The sequence below is a fragment of the Erythrolamprus reginae genome, chromosome 2 (genome assembly GCF_031021105.1).
Source record: "Erythrolamprus reginae isolate rEryReg1 chromosome 2, rEryReg1.hap1, whole genome shotgun sequence".
NCBI classification, from domain to species: domain Eukaryota; kingdom Metazoa; phylum Chordata; class Lepidosauria; order Squamata; family Dipsadidae; genus Erythrolamprus; species Erythrolamprus reginae.
Window position 1 is genome coordinate 182,991,562 of NC_091951.1, and position 23,394 is coordinate 183,014,955.

The 23,394-nt window shown below is 43.7% G+C and overlaps 1 protein-coding gene across 1 annotated transcript; it reads right to left on the minus strand.

Moving 5' to 3' along the window:
* Window positions 1-13,064: 13,064 nt before the first annotated feature.
* Window positions 13,065-15,825, minus strand: BCDIN3D (BCDIN3 domain containing RNA methyltransferase). The gene is made up of 2 exons (XM_070736029.1): window positions 15,393-15,825; window positions 13,065-14,226 (listed from the first exon to the last, which is right to left on the minus strand). The coding sequence occupies exons 1-2, from the start codon at window positions 15,609-15,611 to the stop codon at window positions 13,642-13,644; spliced, it is 804 nt and encodes a 267-aa protein (XP_070592130.1). The 5' UTR covers window positions 15,612-15,825; the 3' UTR covers window positions 13,065-13,641.
* Between the last annotated feature and the right edge of the window lie 7,569 nt (window positions 15,826-23,394).

The window sequence follows — 23,394 nt, forward strand, 5'->3', positions numbered from 1 at the left end:
TACCAGTGTGTCTGGATTCTCTTTTTGGGTTGGTGTTTGCCTCTGGAGGGACCCAGACAGAACACATACTATTGTCCATTGGCAATAAATTAACACTATGGTACAACTAATCACTATCCCTCTCCATCATAGCCTGCAATATATTCAGGAATACTCTGATACAAAGAAAGAAGCCATTTCAACTCCAGCGTATGCTTCCAGATATTATACTCCACTTAGCAAGACACACACAGGATTTCACACAAGGCCTCCTCACTGTCCATGGCTCAAAAATGGGGGAGAAGCCTTTAGAAACCCTGCCATGTCCAATTGTTCTGAAGGATAATGGGTTGCTTCTTGCACTTTTAAAAAGAACAGCTAGAGATAATTAGTTACCACTCAATGGGGTGGCGTGAAGCTTAATTGAATGGTAAGAGCAAACAATATTTTAATCCAAATTGACCACAAAGGTTGACGGCTGAGTTCTTAGTGGAGATCCCATTGCTTTTATTTGAGCATCCTTAGGTCAGGCCACATAACTAAGCTGCCTGTGGGATAAGTGAGCTGAGTCACAGATTTGCCTTTATTTAGAGTAAGAGGCACTTAATGGATCGCCTCTGCTTAAACAGGCTGCCTTGCGAAATAGAATTATTGAGTGGGACAACGCCTTTCCCTGGAATTGAACTAGCCCCTAACAATGTCGCAGAACCAGACATTTTTCCATTATGCTGTGTTAATAAGAAATCTTAAAAAGCTAGAGTTTATGGCAATACATGGCCGGCCTTCTTAAGAGATGAAGGTTTGAGGTAATAGTCTGTCAACATTTCTTGCCAAACCGGCCTTTCATGGAGAACAGCTTGTTGACTAGGTGGTAACGGTTGTGTGCTCAAGAGAAGAGCAGGGGGGAGCAGTCAGAAAACTTTATGCTTCTCATGTATACAATTAACACACGCTTACTTGTTAATCTTAAGTGGCGCTTAAGTGGCAAATTTCCCAAATATGCCCATGTTACTCCAACACTCCGCAGTCTGCATTGGTTGCCGATCAGTTTCCGGTCACAATTCAAAGTGTTGGTTATGACCTATAAAGCCCTTCATGGCATCGGGCCATAATATCTCAGGGACCGCCTTCTGCCGCACGAATCTCAGCGACCAGTTAGGTCCCACAGAGTGGGCCTTCTCTGGGTCCCGTCAACCAAACAATGTTGCTCGGCGGGACCCAGAGGAAGAGCCTTCTCTGTGGCGGCCCCGACCCTCTGGAACCAACTCTCCCCAGAGATTAGAATTGCCCCCACCCTCCTTGCCTTTCGTAAGCTGCTTAAAACCCACCTCCGCCGCCAGGCATGGGGGAACTAAGATACACTTCCCCCCAGGCCTTCACAATTTTATGTATGGTATGTTTGTATGTATGATTGGTTTTTATATAATGGGTTTTTAACTGCTTTTTTAGTATTGGATTTTGTTGTACTGTTTTACTGCTGTTGTTAGCCGTCCCGAGTCTGCGGAGAGGGGCGGCATACAAATCCAATAAATAATAATAATAATAATAATAATAATAATAATAATAATAATAATAATCTGAAATCCATAAAACCTCATGCAGGATTTCTCCCAAACTGCCGAATTGCAAAGTTTCTCAGGATATTTTCTGTCTGAATCATAAATGGATTCCGTCAAAACGGAGTCTTCAATTACCCTGGAGATGTGAGGAGAAGTCTGATTTTATTTATTAGTACTCACTATTATTTTTACAGGGGTGGCCTTCAAAAATTTTACCAAGGAGTTCTGTGCCTGGTTGCTGGGAGGGCATGGCTATGGTGGGCGTGGCCTAGTTGGCCTCCTGCACCATGATGGAGGGGGTATTTTTGCCCCTCCTAGGCTCCGGGAGGGTGAAAATGGTCTACCCGGGCTCTGGTGGCCCCCTAGTAGGCTCATTTTTTGCCTTCCTTGAGCCTCAGTGCACGCCCTGCACTTACTTGCATCCAAAATGGGCTGCAAGGGGACTCCAGGGAGGGGAGGGCCAGCCAGGAGTGGCATTTGGGGGTTCTCCGAACTGCACAGAATCTTAGCTAGAGGTTCTCCCGAACCCCTTTTATAGCCTCATCCTTCCTCCACAAAACTCTAAATTGCCTTTTGGGTTTATCTATCCCTATTATCTCTCACACATTTGATCATCACAACAACTCTGTGTTATTTAGAAATAAATAGCAAGCAGCCATGGCTACTTAGTAAATGCCATAATAGGAGAGGGTTTTCATTCAGTCCGATACTCTGAATTTTCAATACAGTTGGGAATTGAAGTCCAGATACCTCGAAATTGCTAAGGTTGAGAAACACTGTAATAACCACCACACCACACTGCTGCTCTCGATTATTACAAGTTCTGCTTCTTTCACACATCTTTCACCTCCTATTAGGGAACTCAATAGGACAATAACTGTGGGAAGGCTGAAATGAACAGGGAAATGTTTTCCACTTTTCCTTTAAGTCTTTCAGTGGTACACTACTACCACCAGCTGGGCAATTGAAGTAGAAAAGGAGGCACACACAATAATATGACTTATCTTGCATCTTTAATTACCTCAGCTGCAAGGATGGATAAAAACATCTTACGTACATTCTGGAATGTTAAATAATTCTGCATATTTATTTTTATTTATTTATTTATTTATTTTGTCCAATACATAATACATATTGAAGAGAAAGATATGTAATAATATGAGTAAAGAAAAGAATAGAAGATAAGATATAAAAGTATAGGTGAACATATTTGAAAGGAAGAAAAGATAAATGAGATAAGGAAAGACAATTGGACAGGGGACGGAAGGCACACTGGTGCACTTATGCACGCCCCTTACTGACCTCTAAGGAACCTGGAGAGGTCAATCATGGATAGTCTAAGGGAAAAATGTTTGGGGTTAGGGGTTGACACTGCCGAGTCAGGTAATGAGTTCCACGCTTCGACAACTCGATTGCTGAAGTCATATTTTTTACAGTCAAGTTTGGAGCGGTTAATATTAAGTTTGAATCTGTTGCGTGCTCTTGCGTATTCATATGCTACAAGTCAACTTTTGTCATGGAGATATTTAAAGTGCAACAACACCAGCAAAGATTTGGTCCTGCCTTTTCTCTTCTCTTCTTTGTATTCTTTCCCCAAATTGGATTAATGCTTTTACCTTGTAGGGCAGTTTAAAAGGCAGGGAAATAAATGGGGGGAAAGCGCAAAGTCTAGTCACTACGTACATAAATCAGTAGATGGATGCCATCTCTTCCACTGAATTATCCTACTGATACCAATTCCAATTGAGCATGGCAAGGCATACCTATTCACTTCATTCCGTTCATGAAGTATTATCCTACTGATGGAGAACAAAGAGCAATATGGGTAGTCCTCAACTTATGACCATAATTGGGACCAGAATTGCCATTGTTAAGCAAGTGAGTCACACATGATTTAATAAACTTTGCCACATTTGTTAAGTGAATCACTGAAGTTGTTATGTAAATCATGTGGTTCTGGATCCTTTTGCTGCTGGTTCACTCAGGGTCACACTATGTGTGCACACAGCAGTCAAAAATAGCTTCTGCCTATGCACAGAAGCAAAAAAAAAGTTGTGTCAAAATCCAAGATGGCGGCACCCACAAAGACACCAACAGAACCAGCTCCGTGACATCATTGCTGAACTACTAACGGTTCTAAAGAACGAGTTAGAACCAGCAGCAACCCATCTCTGATGCAGTCATTAGTTAGATTATCAGAAGCTGGCTGAGAAAATTGCAAATGACAATCACATAACTTTGGGACAGTGAAACTATTATAAATACCTGCTAATTGCTAATTAGCCTGAATGATTACGGTATATGATCATGAAGTTGCTGCAATAGTCATGAGGGTGGGGATCTGTCATAAATCACGTTTTTCAATGCCATTGTAACTTTGAATGGTCACTAAACAAGTAGTTGTAAATTAAAAACTATGTATAATCTGGAGGGGAAATGGCTATGAAGACAAAACCTTTACTGATAGTAGTAGCAGTAGCAGTAGTAATGGTAATAGACTGATAATAGATGTGTTTTAGACTGGTTGCTTTTAGTTATTATTGGATTTTAGAATTGTATTGTTTTTACATTTTGTAAGCCACGCTGAGTCCTCAGAGACGGGCAGGATACAAATCCAATTAAATAGATAAGTAAGTAAGTAAGTAAGTAAGTAAGTAAGTAAGTAAGTAAGTAAGTACGTACGTACGTACGTACGTAAGTAAGTAAGTAAGTAAGTAAGTAAGTAAGTAACAACAACAACAACAACAACATCTGTCAGTTGCAAAAGGCCACCATACGTGGATCTGCGCATATCATACAAAAATACGTCACCCAGTCCTAGACACTTAGGAAGTGTTTGACTTGTGATATTGTGATACAAAATACAGCATATCAATCTCATTTGCTGTGTATTACTGTTTTTGGTGAATAAAGTAATAATAATAATAATAATAATAATAATAATAATAATAATAATAATGAATAATCAGCTTCTCTCTAGTCTGTATAACTAGGGTTAAGCTTTAGCAATGTAACTGCAAATCTAATTCTTTAACGTAATATATTTTGAACAATAGCACTGCGATAACACTGAAGATTTGTGGGGCAACTCTTGTAACTGTTTTGCACTAAAGCTCAGATAATCACAAAGTACAAAAGGTATTTGCCTTCACTCACAAAAGGTATTATTTGTTACCATTAAAATAGCAGCTTAATTATTTTCAGGGGAGAAAATGCAATTGACTATTGTAGCAGTAGAAATAATTGGCTGCAATAGCAGTTAGCTCCGCTTTGTTAATTTCAACTGTTGGAAAGAATGGGAACTAAGTTTTCTGAATTCAAATGCAAACAAATCAATGCTGAACCCTTACACAACATACTATTGTTGTGAAGTTAAAATGTAACTATTGTGGACGTGCATCCTGAATATTCTCAAACTTTGTAGATTTTTTAAAAATGGAATGCACCAAGTACTAGAAACACAACAATCTATTCTAATTTGCATACTTATAAAATGTCTTCTCCAAATAATCAAAACATTCCTTAAGTTTACAAGAACTGGTTAGTGTGTGGTGAGATGGGAATGAAGTCTGAAAGATGGTCTCTCAGAGGATAAGCAGGAATCCTGCAGGACAGAACACAGATGAAGAACTTGGCAGTATAACTTCCAGAATCCTTCAGCATCACTCATAAAGGTGTTGGGGGCTGAAGGAGCTGACATCACATGACATATCACATTTTTTGCCTTTGTGGAGCTGGGGTGGATGCATCCAGCCCACGGGCCACCAGTTGACAACTCTGGATAGGAGAAGCCTGCTTAGATGCCGGAGTTCAGAAGAAACCTATAGAGATCTTTGTTTTTATCCTTTCACAAGATACTTTTAAACAAATTAGTGACTTTTGGCTTTCTAAAGAGGTTTTAGAGGCTCATTTGGGTCCCTGACACATTTTGAGTAATAAAGATGACCCTTGAGGCCTGGTTTGACTAGCAGCAAAATCGATTGTGTCAGTGAATGTGGGTGGAGAAGACCTTGATGGGTATAAAGGGAGGCATTTGAACAGAATATTCAGTATTGGAATATGCCGTAGAGTTGTCTGCCATATCCAGAGATTATAAAACCAATAGGCAAATTAATGCAGGGATGGAGAAAATTCAGGTAGTGATACCTCATCTTACAAACCCCTCGTCATACAAACTTTTCGAGATACAAACTCGGGGTTTAAGATTTTTTTGCCTCTTCTTCCAAACTATTTTCCCCTTACAAACCCAAGCCATCGCCATTGGGATGCCTCACCTCCAGACTTCTGTTGCCAGCGAAGTGCTCATTTTTGTGCCGCTGGGATTCCCCTGAGGCTCCCCTCCAAGGGAAACACCACCTCCGGACTTCCGTGTTTTTGCAATGCTGCAGGGGAATCCCAGCAGCGTAAAAATGGGCACTTCGCTGGCAACGGAAATCCAGAGGTGGGGTTTCCCAGTGAGGGGAACCTCAGCGAAATCACAGCATCACAAAAACATGGAAGTCCGGAGGTGGGGTTTTGAGGACTTCCATGTTTTTGCAATGCTGCAATTTCGCCGAGGCTCCCCTCGCTGGGAAACCCCACCTCTAGAATTCCATTGCCAGCGAAGCACCTGTTTTTGCACTGCTGGGATTCCCCTGCTGGGATTCCCCTGCAGCATCACAAAAACACAGAAGTCCAGAGGTGGGGTTTCCCATGGAGGGGAGCCTCAGGGGAATCCCAGCAGCACAAAAACAGGCGCTTCGGCTGGCCAAAGGGGTGAGTTTTGGGCTTGCACGCATTCATCGCTTTTCCATTGATTCCTATGGGAAACATTGTTTCGTCTTACAAACTTTTCACCTTACAAATCTCGTCCCAGAACCAATTCAGTTCGTAAGATGAGGTATCACTGTATTAGACTTTTCATAGAGTTGCAGATTTTTGACGGTGTTATAAGGGAGTCCCCTAGTGGGGAACTAAATGCACTGCAACTCTCATAATGAAATCTTCAATAAGGTATAGCCATGATGGCAAACCTATGGTATGCATACCAAAGGTGACACACAAGAGCCCTCTCTAAGAGCATGGACACCGTCATCCCCCTCAGCCAGCTGATTGCTGGATTTTTGAGGTGTGCATCCTTGTTGGCCAGCTGGTCGTTGTGTTCAAGCAAATTGGAAACTATACTATCAGACTTCTGGACTTTTTTAGAAGCATTTGAGTATCATGTAACCATTTGATTACCCTTGTGTCACTAACTGCAGAGTGCCTGTGGATTCCTTTGCATGGCCACCACTCACAAATACCTCTCTGGTTGGTGAACAGAGGATTAAAAATAAATCAAGGTAACCAACAAACACAAATCACAACCGCACAGCCTAAATCAAGGCTCAGGATAGAGTACAGTAGGTTCAGAATTCTAAACTATTTTCTAGATGAGTTGATACTATATCCCAATCCAGTGCTTGTGGAGAAAGCCAAGCTTTTAAAGCATTATGTAAAGCCCATAGCATCAGGGCCATTCAGATCCAGGTGGAGCAAGGGTGATGGCAGAGATTGCTGTTCCAAAGGCCAGGTACTGTGGCAAATAAGGCATGCCTCCTACGTCCCAATAGATGGCTCTGATTCATGGAAAGATCTGAAGCATATCTACTCTGTTGGATCCTGTAGGAGAAGCAGGCATATTTGGAGATTAGTAGTCCTGTTAATAATTCTGTGCCATCAAAGGCTTTATAGGTGATAAGCAGTCAAATAAAATGCACTCAGAGGCTGGGAGGAAGCCAATATAGCTCCTGAAGTAGTAGACACAGAACTACTCACAGCGTTGCATTTTGGACCAACTAGATGATCTTTAAGGACAGCCCCATGTAGAGAACATTGCAATCGTCCAAGCAGCCAGCTGATTGTGAAGAAGAGCCTCCAAATCTAGGAATTGATGCAGCTGGTGCATTAGATGGAGTTGCAGAAAAGTCCTCTTAGCCATACCTGCCATCAGTTCAAGCAAGAATTGTGAGTCCAAGCAGGTTCCAAATTGTGTGCCAGTTCTGCCTGGGGAGTATGCCCCAATCCAGAAGGAAAAACAGTCCCCAGAGAGGGGCAGTATGTATACATGCATACACACAGACACACACACACACAAACAAAAATAATGAGGACAGTGTTGCTATCATGACTTTTTGATGTCAGCCAAATAAGAAAGCTCTTGCTTTTTTCCCTTTCAATCTGGTTTGTATGAATATTTAAGGCTATTTAGTTATTTATCAAATTGGTATAGCCACCCATTTTATGAAGGTAACTCAGGGTGTCATAGAATAAAAATGGAGCCACTAAAAATAAAACTTTAAAAACCACTAAACAATTAAAAACTAGCTAAAACAACAGAAAAGTGCCTTCAATACATGCAATATAGGTAGTTCTTGTTTAACAATCTGGACTGACAATTTATTTATTTATTTATTTATTCTTTTTTTAATGCCGCCCTTCTCCTTAGACTCAGGACGGCTTACATATTAGCAATAGCACTTTTTTAAAACAGAGCCAGCATATTGCCCCCACAATCCGGGTCCTCATTTTACCCACCTCGGAAGGATGGAAGGCTGAGTGAACCTTGAACCTCTAACCTGCAGATCTCAAGTCAGCTTTAGTGGCCTGTAGTACTGCGCTCTACCTGCTGTGCAACCTCGGCTTCCTATTCCATTGATAAGCAACATGGTTATTAAGTGAAACATCATACCAGTACGATGCACTTGCAACCTGTTGTAGGCCACTTGTAAAATTATTTTTCAGCATTGTCATAACTTCAAATGGTCTCCAAACAGGGCAGTTGTTGTATAGTCATTTCAGCGCCCCCCCCTCCCCCCCATTTCCATAGGATCCTCAAGCTTGCTGTCAGCCTTCCCGGGCAGCTAAGATTTGAAACAGAATCAGGTGGGCTAAATCTGTTTTATTGTGAGACTACATTAAGAGAATCTTGCAAGCCTGAAAGTGCAACCCTCCTTCCATCTCTTTTACTACCTGATAAGCCCCTCCTATCAGACATCATGAGACAGGTAAATATAAGCAGGGAGAAGTAATCCCTCCAATAATAAGTAATCCCTCCACAGCCCCGTGCTATCTAGGACTTTAAAAGTTAAAGCCAACACATTGAATCTGGAAGTAAACTGGCAACCAATGCAGCCCACTGAGCAGATATTTAACATGTGCAGTTTTAGGAGCATATATAATTGCCCACTCTACATTTTGCACCAGTTGAAGTGTTGGGATACTCTTCCAGGAGAGCCCCATGTAGAGTGTATAGTCCATTTGGGAGGTGACCAGAGCATGAATAACTGGAGAGCACAGCCTCCTGATCCAGAAATGGGTACAACTGATATTACAGTACAAAGCTGTGCTAAGACCTTCCTAGTGGCAACAGCTACCGTATTTTCCGGCGTATAAGACGACTTTTTAACCCCTGAAAATCTTTTCCAAAGTGGGGGGTCGTCTTGTACGCCGGATATAGGACAGTGGCGCCTATTTGCGATGGCTGGGAGGGGCGAGAACACCGCCTCCCAGCTGGGCGAGCCTGAGCCGAGCTCAGGCCCGCCCACACGCTGCCTTTGGCAGCACAAGCGTGCCTGTCCGGCCGGGGAAGAATCGCCCCGGCCGGACCTCAGTTTCAGCTGGGGGGGGGCGAGAACACCGCCTCCCAGCTGGGCAAGCCTGAGCGGAGCGCAGGCTCGCCCACACGCTGCCTGTCCGGCCGGGGAAGAATCGCCCCAGCCGGACCTCAGTTTCAGCTGGGGGGGCGAGAACACCGCCTCCCAGCTGGGCGAGCCTGAGCGGAGTGCAGGCTCGCCCACACGCTGCCTGTCCGGCTGGGAAAGAATCGCCCCGGCCGGACCTCAGTTTCAGCTGGGGGGGCGAGAACACCGCCTCCCAGCTGGGCGAGCCTGAGCGGAGCGCAGGCTCGCCCACACGCTGCCTGTCCGGCCGGGGAAGAATCGCCCCGGCCGGACGTCAGTTTCAGCTTGGGGGGCGAGAACACCGCCTCCCAGCTGGGCGAGCCTGAGCGGAGTGCAGGCTCGCCCACACGCTGCCTGTCCGGCTGGGAAAGAATCGCCCCGGCCGGACCTCAGTTTCAGCTGGGGGGGCGAGAACATCGCCTCCCAGCTGGGCGAGCCTGAGCGGAGCGCAGGCTCGCCCACACGCTGCCTGTCCGGCCGGGGAAGAATCGCCTCGGCCGGACGTCAGTTTCAGCTTGGGGGGCGAGAACACCGCCTCCCAGCTGGGCGAGCCTGCGCAAAGCGCAGGCTCGCCCACACACCGCCGTCTGTGCCTCGGTTCCGTAGCTCCGCCTCACAGCTGATCACCCTGCTGCCGCTGCTGAGAGAAAAAAAGAGGGAGAGAGGGGGGGAGAGAAAGAGATAGCAAGAGAGGGAGAGAGGGGGGGTTAGCAACAGAGGGAGAAAGAGGAGAGAGAAAGAAAGAGAGAGGGAGAGGGGGGCAGAAAGAGAAAGAGATAGCAAGAGAGGGAGAGAGAGAGAGATGGAGAGAGGGGGAGAGAAAGAGATAACAAGAGAGGGAGAGAGAAAGAGAGGGGGAGAGAAAGAGATAGCAAGAGAGGGAGACAGGGGGTTAGCAAGAGAGGGACAGAGAGAAAGAGGGGGGATAGCAACAGAGGGAGAGAGAGAAAGAGAGAGGGAGAGAGGGGGGAAAGAAAGAGAGAAAGAGATAGCAAGAGAGGGAGAGAGAGAAAGAGAGAGGGGGGATAGCAACAGAGGGAGAGAGAAAGAGAGAGGGAGAGAGAGGGGGGTTAGCAACAGAGGGACAGAGAGAAAGAGAGAGGGGGGATAGCAAGAGGGAGAAAGAGAAGGAGAGAGAGAGAAAGAGAAAGAGAGAGGGAGAGGGGGGCAGAAAGAGAAGGAAAGAGATAGCAAGAGAGGGAGAGAAAGAGAGATGGAGAGAGAGGGAGAGAAAGAGATAGCAAGAGAGGGAGAGAGAAAGAGAGGGGAGAGAGAAAGAGATAGCAAGAGAGGGAGACAGGGGGTTAGCAAGAGAGGGACAGAGAGAAAGAGAGGGGGGATAGCAACAGAGGGAGAGAGAGAAAGAGAGAGGGAGAGAGGGGGAAAGAGAGAAAGAGATAGCAAGAGAGGGAGAGAGAGAGGGGGGGGGATAGCAACAGAGGGAGAGAGAGAAAGAGAGAGGGAGAGAGGGGGAAAGAAAGAGAGAAAGAGATAGCAAGAGAGAGAGAGAAAGAGAGAGGGAGAGAAAGAGATGGCAAGAGAGGGAGAGAGAGAGGGAGAGAGGGGAGACAGAAAGAGATAGTAAGAGAAGGAGAGAGAGGGGGAGAGAAAGAGAGAAAGCAAAAAAAAGAGAGAGAAAGAGAGATAGCAAGAAAGAGAGGGAGAGAGGGGGGGGAGAGAGAAAGACTTTGATCATTTCCCCAGGTATTTTTGTACCTACTTGACCAACATTATTAGTGGTTGCAAAATTGAATGTATGAACTTGTTCATTTCAATAAAAAGAGCCAGGGAAATGATTGAATGTTAAACTGGATGCATTTATTTCTGCCTGTTTGTATTTGTTCTTATGTTTAACCATTGAAAATGTACTTTTCCTCCAAAAAGAATCATCTTTTCATATTTCTTAGGCAACATTTTAAAATAACTTTAAAAGCTGAGGTCATATTATTCACCCTGCTCTGTATCATAGCACACTGCACAGTACTGAAAATTGGCAGGGTCACTAATTAAACCCGACAAGTTAAAATCTGTTTAAGTGACATTGCAAGAGGATAAAGACAGAAAGTGCGGAAAGAGGAAAAAATGGATGGGCTGTTTGGATTGCCATATCATGATATCACATACAGATTCTCATTCTATAATAGATTCTCACATAGGTGTCAGCATGCTGCATGTTAGACTGAAAGATACCTACAGAATAGATGGTAGGAGAAAGGAAAATAGCCAGGTTCACCTTTTTGTGTTGACAAATTATGATGAGTTATAATAATAAACTTAATTGTGGTGAGGAGAAATATGAGAGGCAGACAAGACAGATAGACAGAGACATATGGAGAGATAGACAGAAGAGTGCTCCCACTTGGCTCTCTCTCTCTAAATAATTCATTCATAATTTTAACAATAAGATCTTCATCATTAGTAATTAAAATATTGTGTTATCATGTTCAGAAATGATTTTTTTCTCAATGCAAGTACATCATAGACCTAGACTCAGTTTTTGACAGTCAGAAGAGGGGTAGTCTTATACGGCGAGTATATCTCAAATTCTATATTTTAACTGGAAAAGTTAGGGGGTCGTCTTATACACCCAGTCGTCTTATACGCCGGAAAATACGGTACTTATTTTCAAGCAGGAGTCATTAATCCAGGACAAACCCCCACACACACACGCACACAGATTGCAAAGACATAAAACATAGCAATGAGGATTGAAGCAATACAATCATTTCACTGGTTTTACTCCTTTAGAATATTTATGGAGATTCTCAAATCATCCAGGTCTTGGCTGTTCAGTACTGAAACTGAAGAAGCTTCTTGGATGAGAAGCAAAACGTTTTTCAAGGGGTAAAAAAAAGAAAGTCCAGTTTCCTTTTGAAAAGCATCTTTGCTAATCCTCTACCTATTCACAGGGGTGCAAAGAATACTCAGCTATGCATAATCTATAATTGTACATGTTTTGAATTTGCCTTCTGCGTTTCAGAATTACCCAAAGGGGGAGATGTTTGTGTGGAAGGCTGAATATTCTTTATTTTATTTTCTGCTCAAGAGTATTTCCCTCTACAGAATTATTCTGAGGGATTAAGCAGGCTCTTTTTCTTTATTTGTCAAAACATGTACAAGATAATAGGTATGGTTTAGACATAAACAAAAGCAAGTAGATATAGGTAAATTTAGACATTAGGACAGGGATGGTAGGTACAGTAATGCACTTATGCAGGCCCCTTACAGACCTCTTAGGAATGGGGTGAGATCAACTGTAGACAGTCTAAGGTTAAAGTTTTTGGGGTTTGGGGAAGAAACCACAGAGTCAGGTAGTGAATTCCAGGCATTGATCATTCTGTTGCTGGAGTCGTATTTTCTGCAGTCAAATTTCAAGCGGTTTACATTGAGTTTGAATCTATTTTGTGCGTGTGTTTTGTTGCGATTGAAGTTCTTCACACTTCTGTGTCACTTTGAAAAGAAAGCGAATGAACAGATTAACTATACAATTAAAAGATAAAGAGGATACAGATTTCTACAAAATGGTATGATTGGTTGGATTGTTAAAAAGAAAGCAAATGAAAGCGGAGACTAGGATACCAACAAAGAATTGTGTGAATCTGGTTTGCCACACTGAAATTCATTCATTCTTTCATGTGCCTTTGACCCCAAGGAGGAAGGGAAATGTGATCAATATAGCTAAATAGCATTCAGCCCCCTTCCCAGTTTTGAAGGGCTTGAGCATGCTTCAACGGTTCTCCTTAAAAAGCACTGCCATTTATATTGTCAAAATATAAATTTTATCAAGGAATACAGAGTGAGTATAGAGCCCAAAGAAAAAACCAAAAATGATATGAGGCTTTATTTCAGAAGTAACAGAAATGATGAGAAAAGAATCATTAAAATTTTGAGATACTGGAATCAAGCATATATTTTCCTGTTGCTGGAGGACCAGAAACGATAATCTTTGTTCCCTTCTAGTGGGAATTCTCTGTGCTGGATCCATCTCCAAAATTTTGAAATTACTCTAAGAGTCAAGATATATCGGTAAATTTGGAAAATAATTTCTCATCTTAAACTGCATGATTTTTAAGATCCCATGTTATTCTTATAGTTCAATCATAATATGGAAACAGAGTTGGGTCTCTCAATAATCTACCATTCTCCCTTTGATTAAATGCCAAGTTTTCCTGTCTAGTTGTGTACAAATCTAGAGGGCTGTGCTCATCTCTAATTCTTAGCCATGGGGCCCAGTGTTGCCCAGACATTTTCCATGATTGTATGGCCAGTTTGACCATATGTCAAGTACACAGAATGCTGTTACCATTGCACCACCTCAACAAGCCATCACGGCATCAAGCCATCATCATCATCATCATCATCAAGCCATTGCAACCCTTCAACAAGAATATACAAATCCTGAATTATCCGAAATGTTTTTTCTCTTTTGATTTAAACAGCAAGAGGCTCCTGTCCCAGCTAGTGCTTCCAAAGCAACACACAAACTCCATGGCACAGTCTCTGGTCAAGATTTGAGTTATCTTCTCAGCCATGTTGCCTTTGATACTCAGCGAATGGAAATGGTCAAAGTCATTCCGGCCCAACTTCCTCAGGCGACGAGCAGCTGCACGGTAGCATTTCCACGGCTGGGGTTCAAGAAGTAAATACGTACATTTAGTCACAAGGAAAGATAAGAATTTCACTAGACCACTGTCCCCATGATTTAGATGGATCCACATAGTTATAGACATGCAGAAGCAAATGTCAAACCAACATCGACCAAACTTGTTCAAGTAGGAGGTCAGCAGAGTCTCTCTTGCACTGGGGTCCATGATATCGAGAGTGGTGTAGGAAATGGAACCAGGGAAAGGGCTGCGTTGTTTGGCTCTGTCAATCAGGTTTGCATCAATGTCACAGCAGAAGAGGCGGATGTCCTTTCCATCCACAGAATGCTCCGAGTTGGTATGGTTAAAGCCAAGGAGGTGCTTATAGAGAGCGACACTGAGTTCCTGAAAACAGGAAATAAAAAATCTCTCAATTTTTGCTCTAACCCAGTGAACCTTTTCGGCACCGAGTGCCGAAATGGGATTGCGTGCATGTGCATGCTGGAAACTGGAAGAGCTGCTACCTGGCGTGCATGTGCACGCCATGAAGATAATCTTCAGGTGATCTTTCGGTTTCCGGCATGCACGTGCAAATGAAAATTAGCTGGCCAGTGCGCATGCATGCACTGGAAATTGGAAGAGTAGCCACCCAGTGCGTATGCACCCACTGGAAAGATTGATCTTCCGGTTTCCAGCACACTCATGCACAATGGCCAGCTAGTCTTTCCGCATACATGTGTGCCAGAAACTGATGACCAGGTGGCCAATGTATGTGCTGGAAACTGGAATATCATCTTCCTGGCATGGACATATGCACTGGTGTGGCTGCTTTTCCAGTTTCTGGTGCTCCCGCATATGTGAAGACCAGCTGGCCAGCGCACTGAAACCCAGAAAAGCAAGAGGCGACTGCTCCATGCCTAGAGATGGCTCTATGTGCCAGTTACAGTAACCATGCCATCATGGTTGGCCATCATGGCTCTAACCTTTTCATAGGTACCCACCCCAGACTAACTGTAATTGCCCTTTTATGATCCTAAACAAAGTTCAACCAAACCAAAGTTCACGAATCTAGAAACTCACATTCAAAAGGACACTAGCTGAGTTCATCCTGGCTAATTGGGTAACACATAAAGGAAATCCGGCTGTCTATATATGTCTAAATCATATTGTCTATACAAGCATCCCATTTCTTAGGGGTTTCTTGAAGTGAGCCACCTATGGACTTATAAATGTGGCTGAACTATAATGTCAAATCATCCATCCTCTTTGCCCGTTATTGCTGGAGAATTGATGAGCCGATCCAACACATTTGGACCATACCAGGATGAGAAAACCTGATATACAAAAAAATGCTTTGCAATTTCTTCGAATATAGATAGCCTGGATTTGCCAGATACGCTTTGCAGTTGGGTTTTCCGGACTTCCGAGAAATTGATGCCGAGATCATTATTGAAATAATTTATTGCCTACAGCAAGAGCCGAATGCGCATTTGCAAGCAAGGAGAAACCAAGCAAGGGGAAGCAGCTGCGGTAGATGCAAAGCTATCGAGACCCCCCCTTCTCTTTCTTACCCCCGAATTGCATCCAACATCCAGGGCCAAAAGGGGACCCGCACGCGGGTTTGGGAACAGCTCGCCCCAAAGAGTCGCAGGTAAGAGGGAGATGCGTCCCTCGGGCGGATGGAAGCAAGAGTAGTTGGGGAAATTTCCGTGCGGCGCCGCTCCGCCTGGCAGAACCGTGGGCTCGGCGTCCGCAAGACCCTGGCGGCGCGCGCTCACGGGCGCCGCCATGTTAGGGGCCGGTAAGGCTTTCGTTCCGACTAGAAACGGAGCAGCAGCACCAGAGGTTCCGGGTTGGGGGGGGGGGATGAGGGGCAGGTTAATATAGCAAAGCTTTAAAACAGGAGAAGAAAGTCCATAGCTTCTGTGGGATTTTTCCCCTCTCCCCCGCGCGCGTTCGCTTTGAGGTTTCAACAAACGCAGGGCTTTTTGCAGATTGGGCTGCAAAAAAGATCCGGATGACCTCGTGGTGGCTGCAAACAGCCGGCAGGGGGCAAAAAAGAGGAAGGGTGAAGGGCAAGAAGCGCTGAACGTGGGGAAGGCTTGCTTCTGAATAAGGACCAGGGAGGAGTTGTTTCTTTTTGTTTTTTGTAAATCGCCCAGAGTGACTGACAGCGAATGCGTGCGTGGCCATATAAATTCTCTAAAAATAAATAAAAACAGATGCACCATGAATGTGGAGCAATCTGCTCTGTGGATCTTCTGACACCATCAACAGCGTTTGCATCGTCCCACTTTGCAGAGACTGAACTGGAAATTGTGATACCCGAAGATGGATCTGAGGCACAAGGCTAAAGGGCAGTGTATGCGCTTAAGGTGCTAACTGGCAGATGGATGGAAGTATTTATTTATTTGTTTTGTCAAGTACGTATTGGTGGTATACAAAGACATAACAATATTTATATACATGATACTAGTAAGAGAGAAAATTAAGATGGGACGGAAGGCACACTGGTGCACTTATGTACGCCCCTTACTGACCTCTTAGGAATCGGGAGAGGTCAACAATGGATAGTCTAAGGGTAAATTTTGGGAGTTAGGAAGTAGGCTTCCCCCCCAATATTAATTATATAACTAGGTGTCATGGAACATAATCCCTCCCTTTACTTTAACATTGACCACAAGGGTATTTCCATTCTCCACACTTGCTAATCTCCCCCTCCCATCTAGGGAGGGAAGGAAGAAGCACAACAAAGGAAGAATTCAGGTAAGGATGGGAAGGCAAGTTGCCTGGCTCCCCTCTTTTGGGATACACATGGGTGGGCTACTGCAGTGGGGTAGCAAAAATGAAGCTCCACCACAGAGCACCCAATTTGCATTGAAAGATGTAGAAAGAAAATGCAGGGGATCCTGCATAAGCCATGCCCACAGTCTGGTTGCAAAAATTTTGGTAGCCCTTCACTGGATACACACACACTCAAGTGGCCAAATGCCCTTTTCAGTGAGCCATTGACACTATGAGAGGATCAAAGACAGCCTTGGCGATAGTAACATAGCCATGCAAAACTGGAATTTGAGTACAATCAGTAAGTGACTAAGTTGTTTCTTTACTTCAATGAATTTACACTTTAGTATGACTAATTATGAATCCTCAATTTTATACTTCCTATTTACAAATCAGTTGAAATGAAATTTCAGCATATATATGCATCATCTTGAGTTTTATTTATGTTAACCCTGGAAGGAACTCTGATCTCACACCATAGCTTAGCAGACAGTGCATTAATTTCGTAAACAGGAAGCAACTCAGTGTTATGCTATGTACGTAATGGAGTTTTGATTGCATTTGTATTTGCTTCACTAATTAATCACAGACATCAAAATGCAGTGAAGGTTCAGGTCACAACTTATGAATGTGCCAGCAGATGAGATGGACCGGAAATATACATATCAAATTAATTTTTTGGATTTTTAAAAAAAATTAAGCTTCATGTATGCCCCTGCCTTAGGTGAACGAAAGCTATTGAAGATCCAGATAAAATACTCAGAAGGTGGTGCCTAAGGAAGCCAAGCTGACAGCCAAACTTCTAGTCAGGCTCAGCCATCGTTTCCTTGTTTCTTCCTAAACATATTTCTACACTCAGCAACAATAATATACAGTGGTACCTCTACTTAAGAACTTAATTCGTTCTGTGACCAGGTTCTTAAATAGAAATGTACTTAAGTAGAAGCAATTTTTCCCATAGAAATCAATGTAAAAGCAAATAATGCGTGCAAACCCATTAGGAAAGAAATAAGAGCTCGGAATTTGGGTGGGAGGAAGAGAAGGAAGAAGAGGAGGAAGAGAGTCACTGCTGAATGAAGAAGGTGAGGTGAGAGGTAAGGCTATATGGTGAGTCTCGCCCTGCTCCAAGACAGCTACTTTATGGAGCTACCTGTGATAGAACAATGATTTCATCCAAGCTCTGAAAATTATACAAAACCATTTCCTTAAAGGCATAATGATGCTTCTGCCAGGCAGCCTATCTATTCTTCTCCAGACAATAACTCAGCTGTAGGAATTGCTCAGATTCAGAAAGCCTGAATTAATACAAATACACCTGTCTGAAGGATAATAAATCCCTAGTTAGCTTGTCCTTCATAGTGCTGAACCATCAGAAGGCATGGATGGAAGTCATCACTGCAACCATTGTTTTCCTCATCTATGGTATAAATATGCCTTGTTGAATCATGATTAAAAGCTAAGATACTGAATCTATTTGCATGACTTAGTAAGCTGAAAATAGATCACCAGAAAGCTGGCTACCTCATTATTATAATTTCCTTGACAGGGTTATACTCCTACAATATTTCATTCTACACTTAAGAGCAGTGAGTCATGGACAACACCACAGAATCCATGGTCCCAGATAGAAGATTTGATGAATTGCTTGTTTGTCAGAGAAGAGCCTTCTCTGTGGCAGCCCCAGCCCTCTGGAACCAACTTCCCCCAGAGATTAGAATTGCCCCCACCCTCCTTGCCTTTCGTAAGCTTCTTAAAACCCACCTCTGCCGCCAGGCATGGGGGAACTGAGATACTCTTTCCCCTAGGCCTTTACAATTTTATGCATGGTATGTCTGTATGTATGTTTGGTTTTATAATAAGGGTTTTTAACTGTTTTAATATTGGATTGTTATATGCTGTTTTTATTACTGTTGTTAGCTGCCCCGAGTCTACGGAGAGGGGTGGCATACAAATCCAATAAATAAATAAATAAATAAATAAATAAATAAATAAATATAGAAAGATCCTTAAGGGTTGGATATTGAACATTTAGATATGGATGATAATGTATGTTTGTTTCTAAAACTATTTTCCTTGGCTTTTCTAATACATGACTTTGTTCACCTTGGCAGGCAAGTGATTATAAAAGAGACATATCTACTGATGATATGAGTTGAAATTGAAAATTGCAGGATATTTCTAGATATCATCTGAACCATGAATAAAGATGAATCTGATTTTATGTGAAATGAGAAGTAATTACCTTAAGTTGAAGATGGGAGTGAGATTGACAGATCCACCCATTCTTATTTGGGCCTTGTGGCTAATAGCTATACAGTGGGCATCCCAGGAGCATATTAGCAAATAGAAAGCTGCTTCCACAGATTTCTTAGTCAAAACTGCCCCTAATTAACAAACACTGCTGAAGCAGGTGTGATTTCCTAAAAGCAGGTAATACTGTATTTTGTTATAGCAAAAATATTAACATTTGCTTTGATACCATAGAGTGGAATTAAAATGATTGTATATCACAAAATAAGTAAGAACTTTTCAGAGCGTCATAGGCTCCAACAGCCAAGTCCGTACTAGTCCACAAATGTTACCCACAGATACTTAGCTTGCTTGCAATTATTCTTTTAGAGTAACAAATCTGAGTCATTACTACCTTGATGTTGAAATCCATTGATTAATGCTATCAGTGTCTTGCTTTTCATAATGGTGAAGAAAGAGTCTGAATGAGCCCAGTTTGTTAAAGAGTTTTAGCTAGCCAAGTTTAGGACAGGAGATTTCAACTCCCAGAATTCCTCAGCCAGCCATGGGATCATGAGAATTCTGGGAGTTGAAGTTCATAAGTCCACTCGAAATAGAATACCCTATGAGACTAGACTTTCAATGCTGGGCCTAGAAAATTTAGAAATAAGACGCCTTAAACAAGATCTAAGTATTGCCCACAAGATCATATGCTGCAACGGCCTGCCTGTCGGCGACTACTTCAGCTTCAACCACAGCAACACAAGAGCACACAACAGATTTAAACTTAATATTAACCGCTCCAAACGTGACTGTAAAAAATACGACTTCAGTAACCGAGTTGTCGAAGCGTGGAACTCATTACCGGACTCCATAGTGTCATCCCCAAACCCCCAACACTTTACCCTTAGATTATCTATGGTTGACCTATCCAGATTCCTAAGAGGTCAGTAAGGGGCGAGTACAAGTGCACTAGAGTGCCTTCCGTCCCCTGTCCTATTGCTCTCCTATATCTCCTATACCGTTCTTCTATTCCTATATCTCTTCTTCTATTCTTTCATTGATACGTTCTATTACTATTTCTTCTTTTCTATTCTTTCTTAGATATATTTTACTATGAGTATCTCCTCTATAACCTTCATCATGTATTTTACTATGTGTATATAGATATATACCCACTAGAACTCTCATTGTGTATTGGACTAACTAACTAACTAAACAAACAAACAAATAAATAAATAAATAAGTCTTAAAGCTACCAAGTTGACACTTTCAGTTGCCTTAGGGCTCCAATGAGAGCACTAAATGCTCTAGATCAAGAGTGTCAAACTAAAGTGTCTCTGCATGGCCAGTGCATGTCGCATTCATGATTCAGCCCATGGGACGCAGGTGTGACACCCCTGTTCTAGATGACTAGTGGATTAATAGGAAAGAGCTTGCCACCATACTGCTGTTTGTCTTAGTTTTCTAGCTTTTTATCTAATTCTTCTTAATGTTCTATGTTTATGATTTTATTGTAAAGCAGCTCAGAGTTGCTCGGGATAGTGAGGCGGCAGCACATAACTGCAATACATAAACACATACATATATTTTACAGCTAGTGTGATTTTTCTAGAACTTTTTCTGGGCAAAAGGTAGGATGCCATCATGGATGGTTAAGATTAATAGTAGAAATCTGATATGGCTTAAAGGGGTGTAAGGATCAAACCTTGATGGAATATCAAGTAAAGGGAGTTTTCAATAACTAAGTAAAGTTTGAGACTGCACTACTCCAACGATCTGCTCCAATCAGAAAACTTAATTGTATATGAATCAGTACAGAAGAATTAGGCTTCACCGTTACAATTTTGGAGCCTGGTTTTATTGTTCTAGTAGTCCAACCTCTGTTTGAACAGCCTCGTGTATTACATAATAACCAAGACCGAACGAATTAAGTGGAACAAATCAAAATAGCAAACAATTGGTTTTTAAGAAGCATGGGAAAATAACAATCTTTTGATCCAGCATTAACATTACCTCGGGGAAAGAAACCTTCCTTGGGGGCCAGCAGAGACAAGCTTACCGCAATGGTCCTGTCCTAAGACTCTACTAGAATAGAATAGAATAGAATTTTTATTGGCCAAGTGTGATTGGACACACAAGGAATTTGTCTTGGTGCATATGCTCTCAGCGTACATAAAATAAAGGATACATTTGTCAAGAATCATGTGGTACAACACTTAATGATTGTCATAGGGGTCAAATAAGCAATGAAGAAGCAATACAGTGATCCCTCGATTTTCGCGATCTCGTTCTTCGCGAAACGCTATATCGTGATTTTTCCCACCCGATGACGTCACTCTCTTCCTTCCTTTCTCATCTTTCTTTCTCTCTCTCTTTCTCTATCTCTCCCCCTCTTGCTGGCGGGTGGGCGGGCGAGCGGGGGCATCAGCGAGGAAGACCCAGGGAAGGTTCCTTCGGCCGCCCAGCAGCTGATCTGCTCGGCAGCGCGGTAGCAGCGAGGAGCCGAATCGGGGTTTCCCCTTTGCGTGGGCGGCGGGGAAACCCCGATCTTCGTCTGCTCGCTGCCGCTGCGCTACCGAGCAGATCAGCTGCTGGGTGGCCGCAGCAGCAGCGAGCAGGCGAAGATCGGGGTTTCCCCGCCGCCCACGCAAAGGGGAAACCCCGATCTTCGTCTGCTCGCTGCTGCTGCGCTACCGAGCAGATCAGCTGCTGGGCGGCCGCAGCAGCAGCGAGCAGACGAAGATCGGGGTTTCCCCGCCGCCCAAGCAAAGGGGAAACCCCGATCTTCGTCTGCTCGCTGCTGCTGCGCTACCGAGCAGATCAGCTGCTGGGCGGCGGAAGGAACCTTCCCTGGGTCTTCCCCGCCGCCCACGCAAACTCCACCATCTGCGCATGCGTGGCCATGAAAAAAGGGCGCGCATGCGCAGATGGTGTTTTTACTTCCGCAACCCTACATCGCGAAAAATCGATTATCGCGAGGGGTCTTGGAACGGAACCCTCGCGATAATCGAGGGATCACTGTATTAATAAAAATCTTAGGATATAAGCAACAAGTTACAGTCATACAGTCAACATGGGAGGAAATGGGTGAAAGGAATGATGAGAAAAACTAGTTGAATAGAAGTGCAGATTTAGTAGAAAGTCTGACAGTGTTGAGGGAATTATTTGTTTAGTAGAGTGATGGCGTTCGGAAAAAAACTGTTCTTGTGTCTAGTTGTCTTGGTGTGCAGTGCTCTGTAGCTACGTTTTGAGGGTAGGAGTTGAAACAATTTGTGTCCAGGATGTGAGGGGTCAGTAAATATTTTCCCCGCCCTCTTTTTGACTCGTGCAGTATACAGGTCCTCAATGGAAGGCAGGTTGGCAGCAATTGTTTTTTCTGCAGTTCTGATTATCCTCTGAAGTCTGTGTCGGTCCTGTTGGGTTGCAGCACCAAACCAGACAGTTATAGAGGTGCAGATGACAGACTCAATGATTCCTCTGTAGAACTGTATCAGTAGTGAAACTGGTTCTGTGGGCATGTGTGCAGGGTTGGACAGCAAATGGAATGGCATGGAACACCGTTCCACTGGCAGAAATGGAGCTGTGTGCGCAGCTCCATACCATTGGCCGTGTACGCGGGTGCACACACTATTTATTTATTTTATTTATTATTTGGATTTGTATGCCGCCCCTCTCCGAAGACTCGGGGCGGCTCACAACAAGTGAAAAGCAATCCAATACATAATCCAATTAATTAAAATATTGAAATTTTTTTAAAAAAACCCATATACTAAGATACATACACACAAGCATACCATGTATAAATTCAACGTGCCCAGGGGGAGATGTTTAGTTTCCCCATGCCTGATGGCAAAGGTGGGTTTTGAAGAGTTTGCGGAAGGCAGGAAGAGTAGGGGCGGTTCTGATCTCCGGGGGGAGTTGGTTCCAGAGAGTCGGTGCCACCACAGAGAAGGCTCTCCCCCTGGGGCCCGCCAACCGACATTGTTTAGTTGACGGGACCCGGAGGAGGCCCACTCTGTGGGACCTAATCGGTCGCTGGGATTCGTGCGGCAGGAGGCAGTCCCGGAGATATTCTGGTCCAGTGCCATGAAGGGCTTTAAAGGTCATAACCAACACTTTGAATTGTGACCGGAAATTGATCGGCAGCCAATGCAGACTGCGGAGTGATGGTGAAACATGGGCATACCTAGGTAAGCCCATGACTGCTCTCGCAGCTGCATTCTGCACGATCTGAAGTTTCTGAACACTTTTCAAAGGTAGCCCCATGTAGAGAGCATTACAGTAGTCGAACCTCGAGGTGATGAGGGCATGAGTGACTGTGAGCAATGAGTCCCGGTCCAGATAGGGCCGCAACTGGTGCACCAGGCGAACCTGGGCAAACTCCCCCCTCGCCACAGCTGAAAGGTGGTTCTCTAATGTGAGCTGTGGATCGAGGAGGATGCCCAAGTTGCGGACCCTCTCTGAGGGGGTCAATAATTCCCCCCCCCCAGGGTAATGGACGGACAGATGGGATTGTCCTTGGGAGGCAAAACCCACAGCCACTCCGTCTTATCCGGG